Genomic DNA, 16342 nt, shown 5'->3' on the forward strand with positions numbered 1-16342 from the left:
ACTCTAAAATATTTATCAAAACCCAATCAGTTCAGCAATTAAAAACTCAATGTCAGACTTCAACCAGCATGAATGATCTAGTTACAATTTGTATTCCTGTTGTTCAGAAAAGAATTCTGCTTGATTTTGAGTTATTCCTAGTGTTGTTCTCAAAATGAGCACATCTTTCTAGAGTTGCGTAGAACATATTTGTGTTTTATTAGTTAACCATAAAGAGTGGCTACTACACAAATAAGAGTATTTACTCTTCACTAAAATGGTCTTTGATTTTGATAAATGAAAATGTTTTAGTGAAGATGTTTCTGATGACAACTATGCAACTTCTGTGCTTCTTTCAGGACTGTCTCATACCTCTCTTCAATGATGCTTTGAGGTCATGCAAACAGCATGATGTAAGGCCATGGATGCACGCGCTGAGGTACACAGTGTACCAGAATCAATTGATGGAAAAACTTAAAGGTATATAAGCTCTCATTTTAGTGTTATAAAAGGTAAATGCAGTATTTGAACTTAAATCTTCTGCTGAAAGCAGTGGCTGTGTCTTTTTCTATTATTTAGATGCATTACTTCTTCTTAAAAGCCAGATTTTGGTTATTTAGGTGTCTTGCTGTACAGCTAGGGGTCTCAATTACTACTGTAATGTAGACAGTGTCAAAAAGAAAAAAACTATTCTGAAATGCTTAGCAGTTCTATACTCAGTCTTCTAATGGCACTTCACTTGCTCATCTCTTTGTACTTTAAATACTTTTGCTTCTGAACACTTCAAAACTATCAATAATAGGTCTTTAAAAACAATTATGAAACTGCACATTTAAATGTGCGGTTTCAGAAGAGCTAATGAGAGAAAAAAGTATTGGGGATAAGTAGATTTCTTAGTTAAAAAGAATGCTTGTAGTGAAAAAATTACTATTTTGCCCAGCAGATAATCTATGGATATATTTCAGATATTTATTTCAGATGAGATATGTAAATATTCAAGGCAGAAATGAAGTAATCTAAATTTCTGAAGGAGATGTTAGGAAATACAAAAAAGCTGAGCAATTTTTTACTGGTGGCCATGTACAGAATACATTGGGTAGAAATTATCTGTGTACCCCAGATGCAGTTACTGTTTGTTTAACAGTTTTGTTTAGAATGTTCCACTTTATTCTTCAGAACCAACAGTCCCAATTAAAAGCCACCTAATGGAGCTGGGCTTAACAGCAGCGAAATTTGCACGGAAGCGAGGAAATATTGCCCTAGCTACACGACTGCTCGCCCAGTGCAGCGAAGTTCAGCTGGGAAAAACCACCACTGCACAAGACTTAGTCCAGCACTTTAAAAAATTGTCTGCACCTGGTCAGATAGATGAAAAATGGGGTCCTGAACTTGATATAGAGAAAACAAAATTGTTGTACACGGCAGGTGAGTATTTGCTCATTATGTTGTAGATCCTTGGGTGGCTTGTCCTTATAACCAGGCTAATTCCCCTGACCTTAAAGAAATCGTAATAGGACAGTATCATTAGGAACTGATTTAATCCTATTAACTGTTGTCACAGTCTGAATGTGTTTCCACAAGCCTTCTCTTCCATGTTGTTTTGAACTTCAAAGAGAATTTTCTTTGTAAAAAATATTTTGTTACAAGCTGTATCTGAATATGCTGAATTTCAGGAGTGTTTTGAATAAAGTTAACACTCTACTGAAGATATGCTTTTCATGATATGCAGGTCAGTCAACGCATGCCATGGAAATGCTGAGTTCTTGTGCCATATCCTTTTGCAAATCTGCCAAGGCTGAATATGCAGTTGCTAAATCTATTCTCACTCTGGCTAAATGGATTCAAGCAGAATGGAAAGAGATTTCGGGACAGTTGAAACAAGTGTACAGAGCTCGACAGCAGCAGAATCACACTGGTCTGTCTACCTTGTCTAAAAACATATATAATTTGATTGATCTCCCAGCTGTTAACACACTGGAAGAAGAATATCCTAGGATTGAAAGTGAATCTACAGGTAGAGGTGGTGTTCTTATTCATTTTTGTTAAATTAGTTACTGATGATTCCGCTGAGGGATGACACCAGTTATATTGATAAAGTCTTAAGTGCTCCATCACTTGCGTATTTATTTTACTAATACAAAGGTAAACAGTGTGTGTTTGTGCAATTGGATTTTTAATTGTGTATAGTACCCTAACACCTTAATATCGGTATTTTGATTTCTTTCACTTTTTTCTCATATTTTGCTGTTATCTTGTATGTTGAGGAAATTGCAAGTAGGTTTTACATCATAACACATGCTGCTTTCTTTCTTCCATCACAGTAAATATTGGAGTTGGAGAACCTGACTTCATCTTGGGACAGCTGTATCACTTGTCTTCTGTACAGGCACCTGAAGTAGCCAAGTCTTGGGCAGCCCTGGCTAGTTGGGCTTATAGATGGGGCCGGAAAGTAGTTGATAATGCCAGGTAAATTCATCCTAACGTTTCAATTGATATGGCACAACTAGTTTTCTTTCTTAAGATAAACTCTAGCTTTGCATTTGTGATAATTGTTCTTTGTGGTCAGAAGTTGCATGCGAGCAGAAAAGTGTGAATATTCTCTTGATTTCTTGTGCTCTCCAAAAAGAAGTGAGTTTAATTATGAGTTAAAGGGTGAAGATTTCTTCCTTCAAGAAGTTTTATAAATACAATGTTAGTGGGTTCAGTAACTCTACAAATACTAATATATTGGGGATCAATAAATAATCATTAAATGTTACAGTCAGGGAGAAGGTGTTCGTCTGCTGCCCCGGGAAAAATCTGAAGTTCAGAACTTGCTTCCAGACAACATTGCAGAGGAAGATAGAGAGAAAATCTATGGGATTCTTGGACAGGCCGTGTGTCGTCCAGCTGGGATTCAAGTAAGTGTAAATTTGCTTCCTTTAAAAAATGTTCAACTTCAGCATGAAACTTGCTTTTCCTCTACCTCTGATTCATATTAACTCTTGTAAATGTTCTGAAGTTAACATTCAGATAATACAAGAGTTCTCTATGAAACCATGTGTTAGCAAAGCAGTAACATGCCTGTTCTGTGGCCTATAGTAATATGAGCAAGTAATGCAACTTCATGAATTGTCTAGACAAAAATTGGATTAGGAACTGTTTATAGAAACAGTTGGAGGACTTAATCAAATCTATTGTCTCTTTATTTGCATTTAGGATGAAGATATGACTCTACAAATCACTGAAAATGAAGACAATGAAGAAGATGATATGGTGGATGTTATATGGCGTCAGTTATTAACAAGTTGTCCCTGGCTTTCGGATCTTGATGAAAATGCAACAGAAGGGTTAATTAAAGTGTGGAGGAAAGTTGTAGACAGAATCTTCAGTCTCTATAAACTCTCCTGCAGTGCATATTTTACTTTCCTCAAACTCAATGCTGGTCAGGTTAGTGTTTGTGCTGATGAGGAAATCCAGTTACAAACTTTTCTAAATTATGGTATGACCTATGTACTTAGAGGAGTATTTCTTACTTCAAAGGTTCCACTTGATGAAGATGATCCCAGGCTGCACTTAAGAAATACGTCTGAGCAAAGCACTGATGATGTTATTGTGATGGCAACCCTTAGACTGTTACGGTTGCTTGTGAAACATGCTGGAGAACTCAGACAGTATCTAGAGCATGGGCTAGAAACTACACCTACTGCTCCTTGGAGAGGTAAGTACATGTACCCCCTCCCTCCCCTGCCCTAAGACATTGAAAGGAGATGTAGTTTTTGAAGTAGTACATTACATTACTGCCTTAAAAAAAGAGGTGGGTTTTTATCCTAGCTACAGTTTTAAATACTATTCAGAGGAAGATGTCTCGGAAGTAGTTGTTTGTCACTACAGTACTGGCTCGAGTTGCTCAGGCTCTTTCCCACAAAAGGTTATTGAGTTAAAGTGTGGAGGGCAGCAGAAGAGGAGGCCAACTAAAAATTGTACTTTCTTTTGAAACATCAGTTATACTGACTTCAAGAACTATTAATACAACTCCCCTTTTTAAAAATTATGTAACAGGTACAATGTGCAAAACTCAATTCCTAGTGCTTGACTAAAGGATTTATATATTGCATCTGATGTTATCTGTATTTGAATAGCAGAAGAAAATAAGCTATTGCCTGTACTGTGACAGACGGTTATTTAAAATTAGAAGTTTTTATTGGGAAACTATGTATTTGCATTCTCCTAATGCAAAACCAGCCCACTTTTAAAAATAAAATAGAATTCTGCATCGTTTGAAGTGTATGGAAATGAATTGGCACATTTTCTTTCCTGTTTATGAAGGTATTATTCCTCAGCTTTTCTCCCGCCTGAATCACCCAGAAGTGTACGTTCGTCAGAGTATTTGCAACTTACTGTGTCGAGTGGCTCAAGATTCTCCTCATCTCATACTATATCCTGCAATAGTGGGTACCATTTCCCTTAGCAGTGAATCCCAGACTTCAGGTATGGAGGAAAAAGTAAATGTTCAAATACACTTTAGCTAATATATTTTATATACTGGATAAAAGGATACTGAGTTGTTTGAGTTGTGGTTTTTTTTTTTTTTTTTTTCCAGTAACTCTGATACTTTCTATCTTAGGAACATTTTTATTATGGGACCTCACTGATACCTTTCATTTGATTTACCAGTTTGGCAAATAAGTCAGTTTTTTTTATTTTTATCATCATATACTTGGCCAGTACTTAATGTAATATGGGGACCTGATGCTAGGTGTAGTATTGAGTGATGTATCTTTCAAGGCCAGAACAATGTAAATAATATTTTAACATCTGTTTTTAATTTAGGGAGCAAGCTACCTTCTGCCATCCCTACTTTGCTAGGTAATATTCAAGGAGAAGAACTGTTGGGTGGTGAATGTGATGGAGGGAGCCCTTCAACTTCTCAAGAAAGTAGTAAAGATGACACAAAAGTTGGATTAAATGAAGATCAAGCAATGATGCAAGATTGTTACAGCAAAATTGTGGAGAAACTCTCTGCTGCAAATCCAACAATGGTATTGCAGGTAAATAATTCAAACATGTTACTTGTGCTCTTATTTGAACTACAAAATACGTAATTTGTGTATCTTGCGGGTAGGTCTAACTGAAAGTTTGGTGCATCTTTGCTGTTAGGCTGTCACCTTTTTCAAGTTGTTAATCTACAAGAATAAGTCTTAGTACTCTTAAAAGTAAGTGAATCTTATTTTATGCAGGTTCAGATGCTAGTGGCTGAGCTGCGCAGAGTTACAGTTCTTTGGGATGAACTTTGGTTGGGAGTTCTACTGCAACAGCACATGTATGTCCTCAGAAGGATTCAACAACTGGAAGATGAAGTCAAGAGGGTGCAAAACAACAACACTTTACGGAAGTATGTCTTTGTTGAATAATTCAGGTGGTAATTGTAAAAAATTTTTGTTCTTGGGGAAGCATACAGTCAAATCTATCAATAGTGTTGTTGCTCCTGAATTTGTACTATCCTAGCTGCTGCTTTGTAAGCCAGTGACCGTATTTCAGGAACATTTTGACACTGCAGCTAGTCCTCTAAGCAAATGAGAAACAACAGTCTGTCTGTGAATTCATGTTGGGATTCCCTTAGTAATAATGTGTTAGAACCAAATGCATCTTAAATTGTGGATTATGAGATTGTATAGTTCTTCGTTCCAAGATCTTTCATACAAGTCAGCTGAAATGAGGACAAGCATGTTGAAGAGTGTAATCTATTTGGAGTTTTCTGTAAATACAGATTTTTTTTTTGAGTAAACAGAACATCTTGATCTGCTTCTGGTTTTCACTGTTGAGCAAGTCCGTTTTTTTCTCTCACCTGGGTTCTCTTGTGAATGGATTTGTGGAAGACGAAAGCCATTCACTGGCTAAACTGAAGAACTCCGCTTGAATTCTGAAGTCATGGCTTACACGGAATGGGAGACCATCATCTAAACAGCACGCTTCCCCTTCTTTATAGCGTGTTGCACCCTCAGGAAGTAGTAGTTAGGAACTCTTTTAAAGGAAATAGTTCCTTAGTTGAGCTCTCTGAGCTTCTCCTCAGGGTTTCTAGGAGTGAAGAGACCAGTACAAATGTTTCAGTTTAAAAAAAAAAAAAGATAAAAATTATGGTTCAGAGGAACATGCATTCAGTGTGGAATGAAATACTGTCTTTTAATATGGTCACCCTTGAAGGCCTCATTTTAGAGATGTGAACATTTTTGTGAATTCTTAGAAATAATGAGAATTTGCAGCTTGATTTTAATGCTCTGCTTATGAAATAACTTGGTTTTATGGATTCAAGAGGAAATAATTTTTTTTTTCAATAGAGAGGAGAAGATAGCAATCATGCGTGAAAAGCACACAGCTCTAATGAAGCCCATTGTATTTGCTTTGGAACATGTACGGAGCATCACTGCAGCTCCTGCAGAAACTCCTCATGAGAAATGGTTTCAGGATAACTATGGAGATGCAATTGAAAACGCACTAGAGAAACTTAAGAATCCTTTGAATCCTGCTAAACCTGGAAGCAGCTGGCTCCCGTTTAAAGAGGTATTATATGCACAGACTAAGAGTACAATGTAGAGATTCCTGACGCTCTTGCTGCACCATGTGCTTGACCCTATCCTTAGTATTCTCTTGCCATATCAAAATGGCAGCCTGAAACTTTCTGTTCTCTGCAATCACCACTGACATGCTAAACACGAAAGCAGAGTAATTGTTGCCTCTGTAACAAGTTTTACTGTCTGCATTATTGCATTTCTACCCAATGAAATTACTTTTTTCACATCTTGCCTTTTCTGCTGTCTGAGATCCTGTCAGTTCTGGGGGCAAAGGGCTGTAACTTTAAAATACTGCCTTTTTGAAACTGTATGCCATTTGATTTTAGTGGATTTAAATTCTAGCAAGTTGGTACTCTGGTTATCTAAATGTAGTCCTCAGGCTGTGCAACAACCTTCAAATGATCAATTGTTCCCAAATATACTCTTGTTTTTCAATTATGTGATCTTGTCTTATTAGTTATTTATGGGTATAAGGAGAAACAAAATACATATTCACTTGGAGCCAACCTGGTGGTTTTGAACAGTCTTAATAGACAGAATGTAGACTGTCTATTAGTCTGTCTATTTGTGTGTCTACGTTCAGTCTATTAGACTTTTCTTTTAGTTTCCCTTCTGCTTTGCAGAGCAAGCAAGCATGCAGGTTCATGAACAGGAGTTTGCTGAATGCTGCTGCTTTTGACCACAGCTCAAATACTTATAAATGCAGGAGCAAACCTCCTGAGGAGTTTGATTTGTTGTGACTTTGGTGCTTATCACCAGGCAGGGTATATTTCCTGCATAAAGGATGTTTTTTATATTTTGTCATCTTCATCCTAAGTTGTAAATGGATTAGTAGGGTGACAAGGATGACAGGTAGTTTAAGAAAAATCTCCCTGCCTTCTGGAAGATGACTACCATTAAGTCTGTTTTGGTGTTAGTGGTTTTTAGGGTTTTTTTGGGTTGGTTTTTTTTTTAATGCTAGCTGTTAAGGTGAACCTCAATCTAAACCAAAACATTTCTTTGAAATAGGTTATGCTAAGTTTGCAGCAGAGGGCACAGAAACGGGCTAGTTACCTTTTACGGCTTGAAGAAATCAGTCCTTGGTTGGCTGCCATGATGAACACTGAAATAGCACTTCCTGGAGAAGTATCTACCAGAGACACAGTCACAATTCACAGTGTGGGCAGCACCATCACAATTCTGCCTACCAAAACTAAACCTAAAAAGCTGCTTTTCCTGGGTTCAGATGGGAAGAACTATCCCTACCTTTTCAAAGGTAAGATACTGAGGTTTTCTCGTGCATGTTACTGTCTCTTTTTATAAATCAGACTATATTGAAGTTGGAAAGATGTGTGGCTGCAACTTTTGCTCTCTCTGCCTGCATGATAAGGTGAAAGCATTATTTGGAGCATGCGCTCCCTCTCCTCCCCACCTCACCATAGATTTTTGAGGATTTTTGCTTCGTGAAGCTGTGTGTCAGGGGTGTTTCAGATCACTTCTTTATAAGGGGAGAGCATGAGAAACAGTGCTCTGCTTGCATACTGATAGGATTAGCTGGATGCACTTTTCCAGAAGCTTAAGGCAGCACCCAGAAGTGAACTTTTGAGACTTCATGCCTTCCCTGAAAGGGGAAGACCTCTTCATTATGTTAGTAACTGTTGTGTGTACTGCCCACAGAGAGACCTGTCACAAACTGGTGATTCTAGTAGGTAAATGCTATGTAAACATTTAGGTCTGAACATCTCATCCTTAATCTGTATAATTTATAAAGCTATTCATAGTCTGAAATGAAGTAGTATTTCAAAATCTGCTAATTTGGGGGCATTAAGAGAATAATTATTTTTTTATCAAGAAACTAAATTTTAAACAAAATAACTGTATCGCAGGTTTGGAAGACTTGCATCTAGATGAAAGAATCATGCAGTTCCTATCAATTGTGAACACAATGTTTGCTACCATTAACCGTCAAGAGACACCACGGTTCCACGCAAGACACTACTCCGTGACACCTCTGGGAACAAGGTCAGGCTTGATCCAGTGGGTGGATGGAGCTACACCTTTGTTTGGGCTTTACAAGCGGTGGCAACAGCGAGAAGCAGCTTTACAAGCCCAAAAGGTAACAACTATGTTTTATGCCATCTAGGACAATTCAGGAGGGAAACGTTTATTTGCTTTCCTATTCTAAATAACGTAGTCTTAAAAGGGTTGTGCTTTGTTCATAATCATGCAGAATGGTTCTGTGTATTCATATTTCTTAGGATTTCACCAGATGAAATTGCATATATATATTTATATGTATTACAGTATGTAATGTAAATATACTGTTCTGGCATGATAATTCAAGTAGAACTGGTTTTGAACAAATAACCTTTTTGAACAAATTTAACCTTGGTTAAAATTTAGTTCCACATTTTATTCTCTCATTCTCAGTTCATTTTAAATACAGTTGGGTTTTTTTTATTGACTTTGAGGAGAATAGAGTTAGGCTGAAGCAATGTGTTTTCAGTTTCTTTAGGTTTTCGTAATCATTGAGTTTTAAAAGAACTCTCTGAACTGTAAAAGTCATGCTCAGTAAAGGAGTTTATTTTATATTATTCTCACCAAAACTTTGGGATTAGGATGCTTTTCTGTGGTAATGAGAGTTGCAGTATGAAAACTAGCATTTTTACCTCTTCTAGGCTCAGGATTCTTACCAGACTCCTCAGAATCCTGGAATAGTGCCTAGACCCAGTGAACTTTACTACAGTAAAATTGGACCCGCTTTAAAGGCGGTCGGGCTTAGTCTTGATGTGTCACGTCGTGACTGGCCCTTGAATGTCATGAGGGCTGTTCTAGAAGAACTGATGGAAGCAACTCCCCCGAATCTCCTAGCTAAAGAGCTCTGGTCATCATGTACTACACCGGATGAATGGTGGAGAGTTACACAGGTGAGTTACAACAAATACGTTTTCTCTTTGAAAGGTTGTGTTTTTAATGGGATGAGGGGCAACAAATGCCTGGGGTGTGTCCAAGCAGTGATACTCCTGAGTTAGGTGAGCTAGGACTGCTGAAGTTTCACATAACAGGAAACGTTAGTATTTGGCAGGAAATGATGCAGTTGTACCACCTGGAATAAAAAAAAAAGGGTATACACCTGATAACTACATTATTAAACTAGAATTATCAGTCTAAGACATGAAAACTCTTGTAAGATGTTGTCAGACAACAAATAGAATACAGCTTAGATAAGGTGGTTTTGATTTGTCTTACTCTTAAAATAATGTTTTAAGATGGTAGTCAGTCCAATGTGTTGGCAGAGGATTCCCACAAATAATTTTTTCCTGAAACTCTCTTTAAAGTCGTATGCAAGATCCACTGCAGTTATGTCCATGGTTGGCTACATCATTGGTCTTGGAGACAGACATCTGGATAATGTTCTTATAGATATGACTACAGGAGAAGTTGTCCACATAGATTATAATGTTTGCTTTGAAAAAGGTAATTTAAAAAATGCTATATGTTATTCAAATAGAAGGTTTCCCTTCTTGGCAATTAAAAGAAACAACTTAATTTTTTATCTTAAAGGGAAAAGCCTTAGGGTACCAGAGAAGGTTCCGTTCCGCATGACGCACAATATTGAAACAGCACTTGGAGTGACAGGAGTAGAAGGGGTTTTCAGGCTTTCCTGTGAACAGGTAAGTTAACAACTAGCAGAAAACCGAGGGCTATTATTTATCAAATATTGTCTTAGAATTTTTAAGCATTCTGCTCTTGATACAGTGTTTTGCATTTAAAATTCCACTATTCTGCAAGGATAATACAAGATCAGAATGAGTCTGTTTAAAATATGATGCAGGTCCTTCACATCATGCGGCGTGGGAGAGAGACTTTGCTTACATTGCTTGAAGCTTTTGTTTATGATCCGCTGGTGGACTGGACAGCAGGAGGCGAAGCAGGATTTGCTGGGGCTGTCTATGGTGGTGGTGGGCAGCAGGCTGAGAACAAACAGAGCAAAAGAGAAATGGAAAGAGATATAACACGTAGTCTCTTTTCTTCAAGAGTGGCTGAGATAAAGGTGAGTTTACTACAATAATTTTCTGTTTTATAACCGGAGTAGGCCCTATGCTTTCTTTTCATTTATTTGCATTTTGGGGGTGGTGGAAGAGGTGGTCATTTATTAGAAGTAGTTCACAAATTTTATTGAGCTAAATTGAGTTTGTATGGAGGGAAGTGCTTGTATAAAACTTGCAAGTGTTTGGTTTTCATTTTCTGTGTGCTTAGTTCTAAACTGTTACAATGTTTTGCCTGAATCTGTGCTAGAGTAGTTAAAATAGAGTTTTAGAGAGCAGTCTAAATAAAGAACATCTGTTATGCTTTACCACTTGTAGCACGGGAGGTAGTCCTAGATGAACAACATCGATGAAGGGTTAAGTGCTGCCATATATTACTTATTACTTATTACATATATAATACATATATAATACATATATTCCTTTTCTTTTCTGTTTGAATTTAGTCCAGTTCTGTAACGTCTGTGTCTTGGTTCCAGGTTAACTGGTTTAAGAACAGAGATGAAATGCTTGCTGTGCTGCCAAAATTGGACAGTAGTTTAGAAGAGTATCTGAACCTGCAAGAGCAGTTGACAGATATAGAAAAATTGCAAGGAAAACTACTGGAGGAGACAGAATTTCTGGAAGGTGCAGAAGGAGTGGATCATCCCTCCCATACGCTTCAGCACAGGTACTCCCAGAGGACCTGGGAATTCTGTCAGGAATCTCGCAGATCTCTATATATATTTGGTGGTTTAGTAACATACTTATGAGTTAAATGTTAAAAATGTGTTTTTGAGAGAGATTAATAGCTGGGTAAAAGTTGTTCTTGCAGTAAGCAAGTCACTCCTTGTACAGAACAACTATTGAAACCATTTTCCTACTGAATAATCGTATTTATGTCCTAAACTTTATAGTCCATCAATATCACGTGCTCATCCGTGTTCCACATTTGAGCCACAAGGCAAGAGACAGAATTTGCTGAATGTGGTGTCCCGTCAAATTAATCTATGCAATGTTGATAACTGTTGATAAATAGCACACAAATCTCATCTAAGTTTCTAATTCTTTAACTTATTTTTCAAGTTCATTTGAGATTTATCAAGGATTTAAGAATTGCAAGAATATGCACATGTATTCATTATGTTGTAGGAAAACAGAATTAATTATTAACAAAACTTTGTTAAGGTTTTCTGTAATTGGTGAGAATATGTTCATTTTTTCTGGTCAACAAGGTAGTTTTTCAATATAGTTTTGTGTTCAATATAGTTAAGTATTGTTTTTCTTGTAGTACTTACTTGGTTCTGTGGCTTCAATAATGCAGGTATTCCGAGCACACGCAGCTGCAGTCCCAACAAAGAGCTGTCCAGGAAGCGATCCAGGTGAAGCTGAATGAGTTTGAGCAGTGGATAACACATTACCAAACTGCTTTCAGTAATTTAGAGGCAACACAACTTGCAAGTCTTCTTCAAGAAATTAGCACGCAAATGGATCTAGGTATAACAAAGTGTTTGTGGGGGTTTTTAATGGGTTGAAAATAACTAATATTTAATATAGTTCAAGTTTAATATCAGGAGGCATTATGAGTATCCTTAACTTAAAGGCAAGGACTTGTATATAATAAATGAAAAGAAAGAGGGTTCTTCAAAGGGTGATTTAGAGCCCTTCAAGGTTTCAGTGCCAAGCTGTGTGAAGGAACTTGTCCGTTTTACCCTGGATGGGCACGAGATTATTCTCTTACTTTGTGCTCAAAATTCTCAATGTGAATTCTCCATGCCTCCTCATTCACAAGGAAAAGAATATATTTGAAAAGATGTTAATGCTCAGTATTCGTGTGCTATAAAATGTGTGTTCTTCAGAGAGTAGTAAAGCTTAATTTGTAACCATCTTTCTTAAAAGGTCCTCCAAGTTACGTACCAGCAACAGCGTTTCTGCAAAATGCAGGCCAGGCGCATTTGATCAGTCAGTGCGAACAACTGGAGGGAGAAGTCGGTGCTCTTCTCCAGCAGAGGAGATCTGTTCTACGTGGTTGTCTTGAACAATTGCACAACTACGCAACAGTAGCTCTTCAGTATCCAAAAGCTGTGTTTCAGAAGCACCGAATCGAGCAATGGAAAACCTGGATGGAAGAACTCATCTGTAACATGACAATAGAGCGTTGTCAGGATATCTTTAGGAAGTAAGTTGACAGAATAATGAACTGTTTCAAGAACTTAATTTCCAACCTCCTTCAGGATTCTAATTTTCTAATTAAAATGAATGCTTTTGTGAGGACCAATCTAATTATGAAACAAGACAAATTAAGTTGTAATTCCAGAAGTTTGAAGAAAAAGATTAAAAACTACTTTTAAAATACTGTTGCAGGGTTTAATCTGCGTACTGCAAAAAGAAAACCAAGTAACTTGCCCTGTAATGAACAAAAGAACAACCATGTTTGTCACTTTATGGTAGTGATATTTAGGGGGTTTAGAAACTTCTAGTATTTAAAAATCACTTAAGTCAACTAAGGGTTTGGTTTTTTTATTAAAGCATTTTCAAGGATTTTTTTTTTCTTTTTTTCTTCTAAAGTTAGGCTGTTTCAGCATTATAACTGCTTGGCTTATAAGATCTATATTATAGTCAAGGATTTACACTGAAACTGGTTTTCTTACAATTTCTTATGTTCTCTTAATTCTTTGCCTCAAGGACTACTGATTGTCTTCTGTCCTTGGAAATAGCTCTGAGATATGGTGCGTTCTAGGACTTTATGAAAGCATCATTAGGGTAGTCATCAACTGTTGTAGTATTTGGAGTAGGTGATGTGGGAACTGTTCAGATGTGTAGTATTCTTCCTACCCACAGAGCAGAATGCAATTTGCTAGAGCTTGAGAAGGGAGAATTTTGTCATTGTACTTTTGCTTTACAGGTATGAAATGCAGTATGCTCCTCAACCACCTCCAAGTATGTGTCAGTTCATAACGGCTACAGAAATGACTCTACAGCGCTATGCAGCAGATATAAATAACAGACTTATCAGGCAGGTGGAGCGGTTGAAACAGGAGGCAGTTACTGTACCTGTTTGTGAAGAGCAGCTCAAAGAAATTGAGCGTTGCATAAAAGTTTTCCTTCATGAAAATGGAGAGGAGGGCTCGCTGAGCTTGGCAAGTGTTATCATCTCTGCTCTTTGTACGCTGACGAGGTGAGTTGCCTCTTGTGAAATTTTTTTGGATGTGTTCGTGTTTGAGGCCTCATAAAAGGAATATTCAAGTAGCATAATTATGTGGAGAATGCACTAGCAGGCAGGCTGTCTAACTGAGTCTCATAATTCATCTAGGCGAAATCTGATGATGGAAGGTGCAGCATCTAGTGCTGGAGAGCAACTGGTTGATTTGACTTCAAGAGATGGAGCCTGGTTCTTGGAGGAGCTTTGCAGCATGAGCGGGAATGTTACGTGCCTTGTGCAGTTGCTGAAGCAGTGTCATCTTGTACCCCAGGACTTAGATATTCCTAACCCAATTGAAGCATCAGAAGCTGTTCACTTAGCTAATGGAGTATATATCTCGCTTCAGGTGATACTTACGTTACTTTTTTCTTTCCTCATCCCCAACCTTCTAAAGCTTTAGCTAATCCATTCTTAAGAGCTTCTTCCTCAAACAGCTGAAAGTTTGCTTATGATGCTGCTGAGATTTTTTTTTTTTGTTGTTGTACTTTGATCTCAGTTGCTATATTTGGCTGAGCTGAACAGGCATTTGCCTCTGCCATTTACATTATTATTGCTTGAAAGAAACCATTTTGATCTGTACATGACAAATTGTAAAAACTACTCTCAAGTAACCATGAGAAAAGATCGTATTGGATTTTATAGACACACCAGCTTCGTGTCTTGCTCATTCTTTTATTTTGCTGCTGGCAGTCCAGAACAACTTCCAAACCATTTAGTCTGTGCTTTCTGTTTTCTGCTCCTGCCAAGCCTGACTTATTTTCACCTGAAAACAAGTAGTTTGAAAAAAATTATGAAAACCTGTTTTACAGGCCCCTAACTCCAAGAGTGGGAAGGAGAAAAATGCATGTATAATTTCTTAGTAAAAATGCTTTCACTTTAATAAAACAAACAGAAAAAACTTAACGGCAGCTTGAGTAAAATACCTGCTGAAGATGTAGGGGTTTATAAACCTTGGCTTTTGCTTCCACTGTACTGCATTTGAAAAATATTCCCCTAGCAACCTCTGTAAGCACATCAAGATTTTCATCACTTTATTTCTCCGCTTTCCGAAGTATTAACACTTCAGAAATTTTTCAGAAAATTTCATGCAATTAATTAATTTCATGCAATTTATTTCATGCAATTTAATTGCGTTGCAGCTGAGGTCTGTCACCCACACATTGTTGTCCTCCCTGTGAGCTCTGAGGTAAAATGTGTAGCTGACTGAGCAGCCAAGATAACTAATCTTTTTGGTGTGTCTTGTCTCATTTTGGAGACAGAGCATATTGGTTGGTTCTTTCTGTAGCTGCCTTTAGCCCTCTGATGCATTTTGCTTGAGGAAAATGGCTTTATGCCACTTAAGGTACTGGTTTTTCACCTGCATTGATTCCTGTGGCATGACTAGGCCTCTAACAAAATAATCACTGTCGAGTTTTTGATTCTTTGCCCTGGCTTAGTCCAATCAGTTTAGGAAATCATACATTCAGTAAATAATTTAACTCACTCATAGTTACATAATGGAAAAGAAAAGCTACATAATTTGATGAAATTGATTTGCAAAGTGTCGTTTCTATACCACTGATCCTCTGCTGAGAATTGCTGTGTAAGCTGTTGCTGCTGATGCTATTGAGGTAGTTGTTGCCACATTGTGCAAATGTCAAACCTTTGGGTTTGTACAGGGTTTAATGTATTCCTGATTTCTTTAACCAAAAGTAGATTTTGACCCTTGGCTGACTACCATCATGTTATCTTTTAGACAATGTCTGCAGCAGGCTGGTGTAGTGCTAAAATGAGAAAGATGTTGCATATGATGCTTTTTGAGAGGGGAAAATTTCTTACGTCTTCATACTTGCTTCCCAACAGGAACTGAACTCAAACTTCCGACAGATCATTTTTCCTGAAGCGCTCAGGTGCTTAATGAAAGGAGAGTATACTTTAGAAAGTATGCTCCATGAATTAGATAATCTTATTGAACAAACAACTGATGGAGTCCCTTTGCAAACGTTGGTTGAATCTCTTCAAGCCTACTTACGAAATGCGGCTATGGGACTAGAGGAGGAAACACATACTCATTACATCGATGTTGCAAGGTAAATCACCAGTTTTTTTTTTAGTTCAGATATGAGACAATGAAGACTGGAGAACAATAGTTTGTCTAAATGATATTGTTTGTTTGACGTACAGGCTTTTCTTGCCCAAGTATAACCTTAAGCAGAGTGCAGGGTTTAAAGTGTGCATGTTTCCTCTCTGTGTGTCTATGCCTTTATCCGCATGCATACATAGAAATACAGAGCTATGGCAATTTACAGCTGCTTAAAGTTGACTTTTGGTAGTCAACTTTTTCCAAAGTACGTAGTTGTGATTTTGTTTGAAGTGTAAGGGATGCTAAAAATAGGAACTAGTCCATTAGTTTGTGGGAGGAACTGTGAATGGGAGAGCTTGTACCCATGGCACTCCTCTCGTCAGCAGGTCTGATGAGCAACTTTGCATAATGAATCAGTGACTTGATTAAAAAGACAAAACACAAATAAAGAAAAACTGCAACCAAACAAAAAGACTTGTGCATCTTGTACTGTGGGACAGTACCTTTCTGGGGAAGTGCTTGGTAGATGACTGAGCCAATT

The 16342-nt window shown here is 37.5% G+C and overlaps 1 protein-coding gene across 1 annotated transcript in view; it reads left to right on the plus strand.

Annotated features, from left to right (window-relative positions):
- SMG1 (SMG1 nonsense mediated mRNA decay associated PI3K related kinase) overlaps positions 1 to 16342 on the plus strand; it is a 64607-nt gene that overhangs the window by 37868 nt on the left and 10397 nt on the right. The window contains exons 29-51 of the mRNA XM_074158786.1: positions 339 to 459; positions 1156 to 1404; positions 1709 to 1993; positions 2301 to 2445; positions 2741 to 2879; positions 3178 to 3408; positions 3502 to 3679; positions 4288 to 4449; positions 4792 to 5009; positions 5199 to 5353; positions 6297 to 6519; positions 7539 to 7785; positions 8396 to 8625; positions 9188 to 9436; positions 9848 to 9986; positions 10074 to 10183; positions 10345 to 10563; positions 11038 to 11228; positions 11862 to 12034; positions 12437 to 12716; positions 13443 to 13715; positions 13851 to 14085; positions 15582 to 15808. Coding sequence (XP_074014887.1) covers positions 339 to 459; positions 1156 to 1404; positions 1709 to 1993; positions 2301 to 2445; positions 2741 to 2879; positions 3178 to 3408; positions 3502 to 3679; positions 4288 to 4449; positions 4792 to 5009; positions 5199 to 5353; positions 6297 to 6519; positions 7539 to 7785; positions 8396 to 8625; positions 9188 to 9436; positions 9848 to 9986; positions 10074 to 10183; positions 10345 to 10563; positions 11038 to 11228; positions 11862 to 12034; positions 12437 to 12716; positions 13443 to 13715; positions 13851 to 14085; positions 15582 to 15808 — 4679 coding nt within the window. The remainder of the gene's footprint in view (positions 1 to 338; positions 460 to 1155; positions 1405 to 1708; positions 1994 to 2300; positions 2446 to 2740; positions 2880 to 3177; positions 3409 to 3501; positions 3680 to 4287; positions 4450 to 4791; positions 5010 to 5198; positions 5354 to 6296; positions 6520 to 7538; positions 7786 to 8395; positions 8626 to 9187; positions 9437 to 9847; positions 9987 to 10073; positions 10184 to 10344; positions 10564 to 11037; positions 11229 to 11861; positions 12035 to 12436; positions 12717 to 13442; positions 13716 to 13850; positions 14086 to 15581; positions 15809 to 16342) is intronic.

This window comes from Numenius arquata, chromosome 14, assembly GCF_964106895.1.
Source record: "Numenius arquata chromosome 14, bNumArq3.hap1.1, whole genome shotgun sequence".
Taxonomy (NCBI): Eukaryota; Metazoa; Chordata; class Aves; order Charadriiformes; family Scolopacidae; genus Numenius; species Numenius arquata.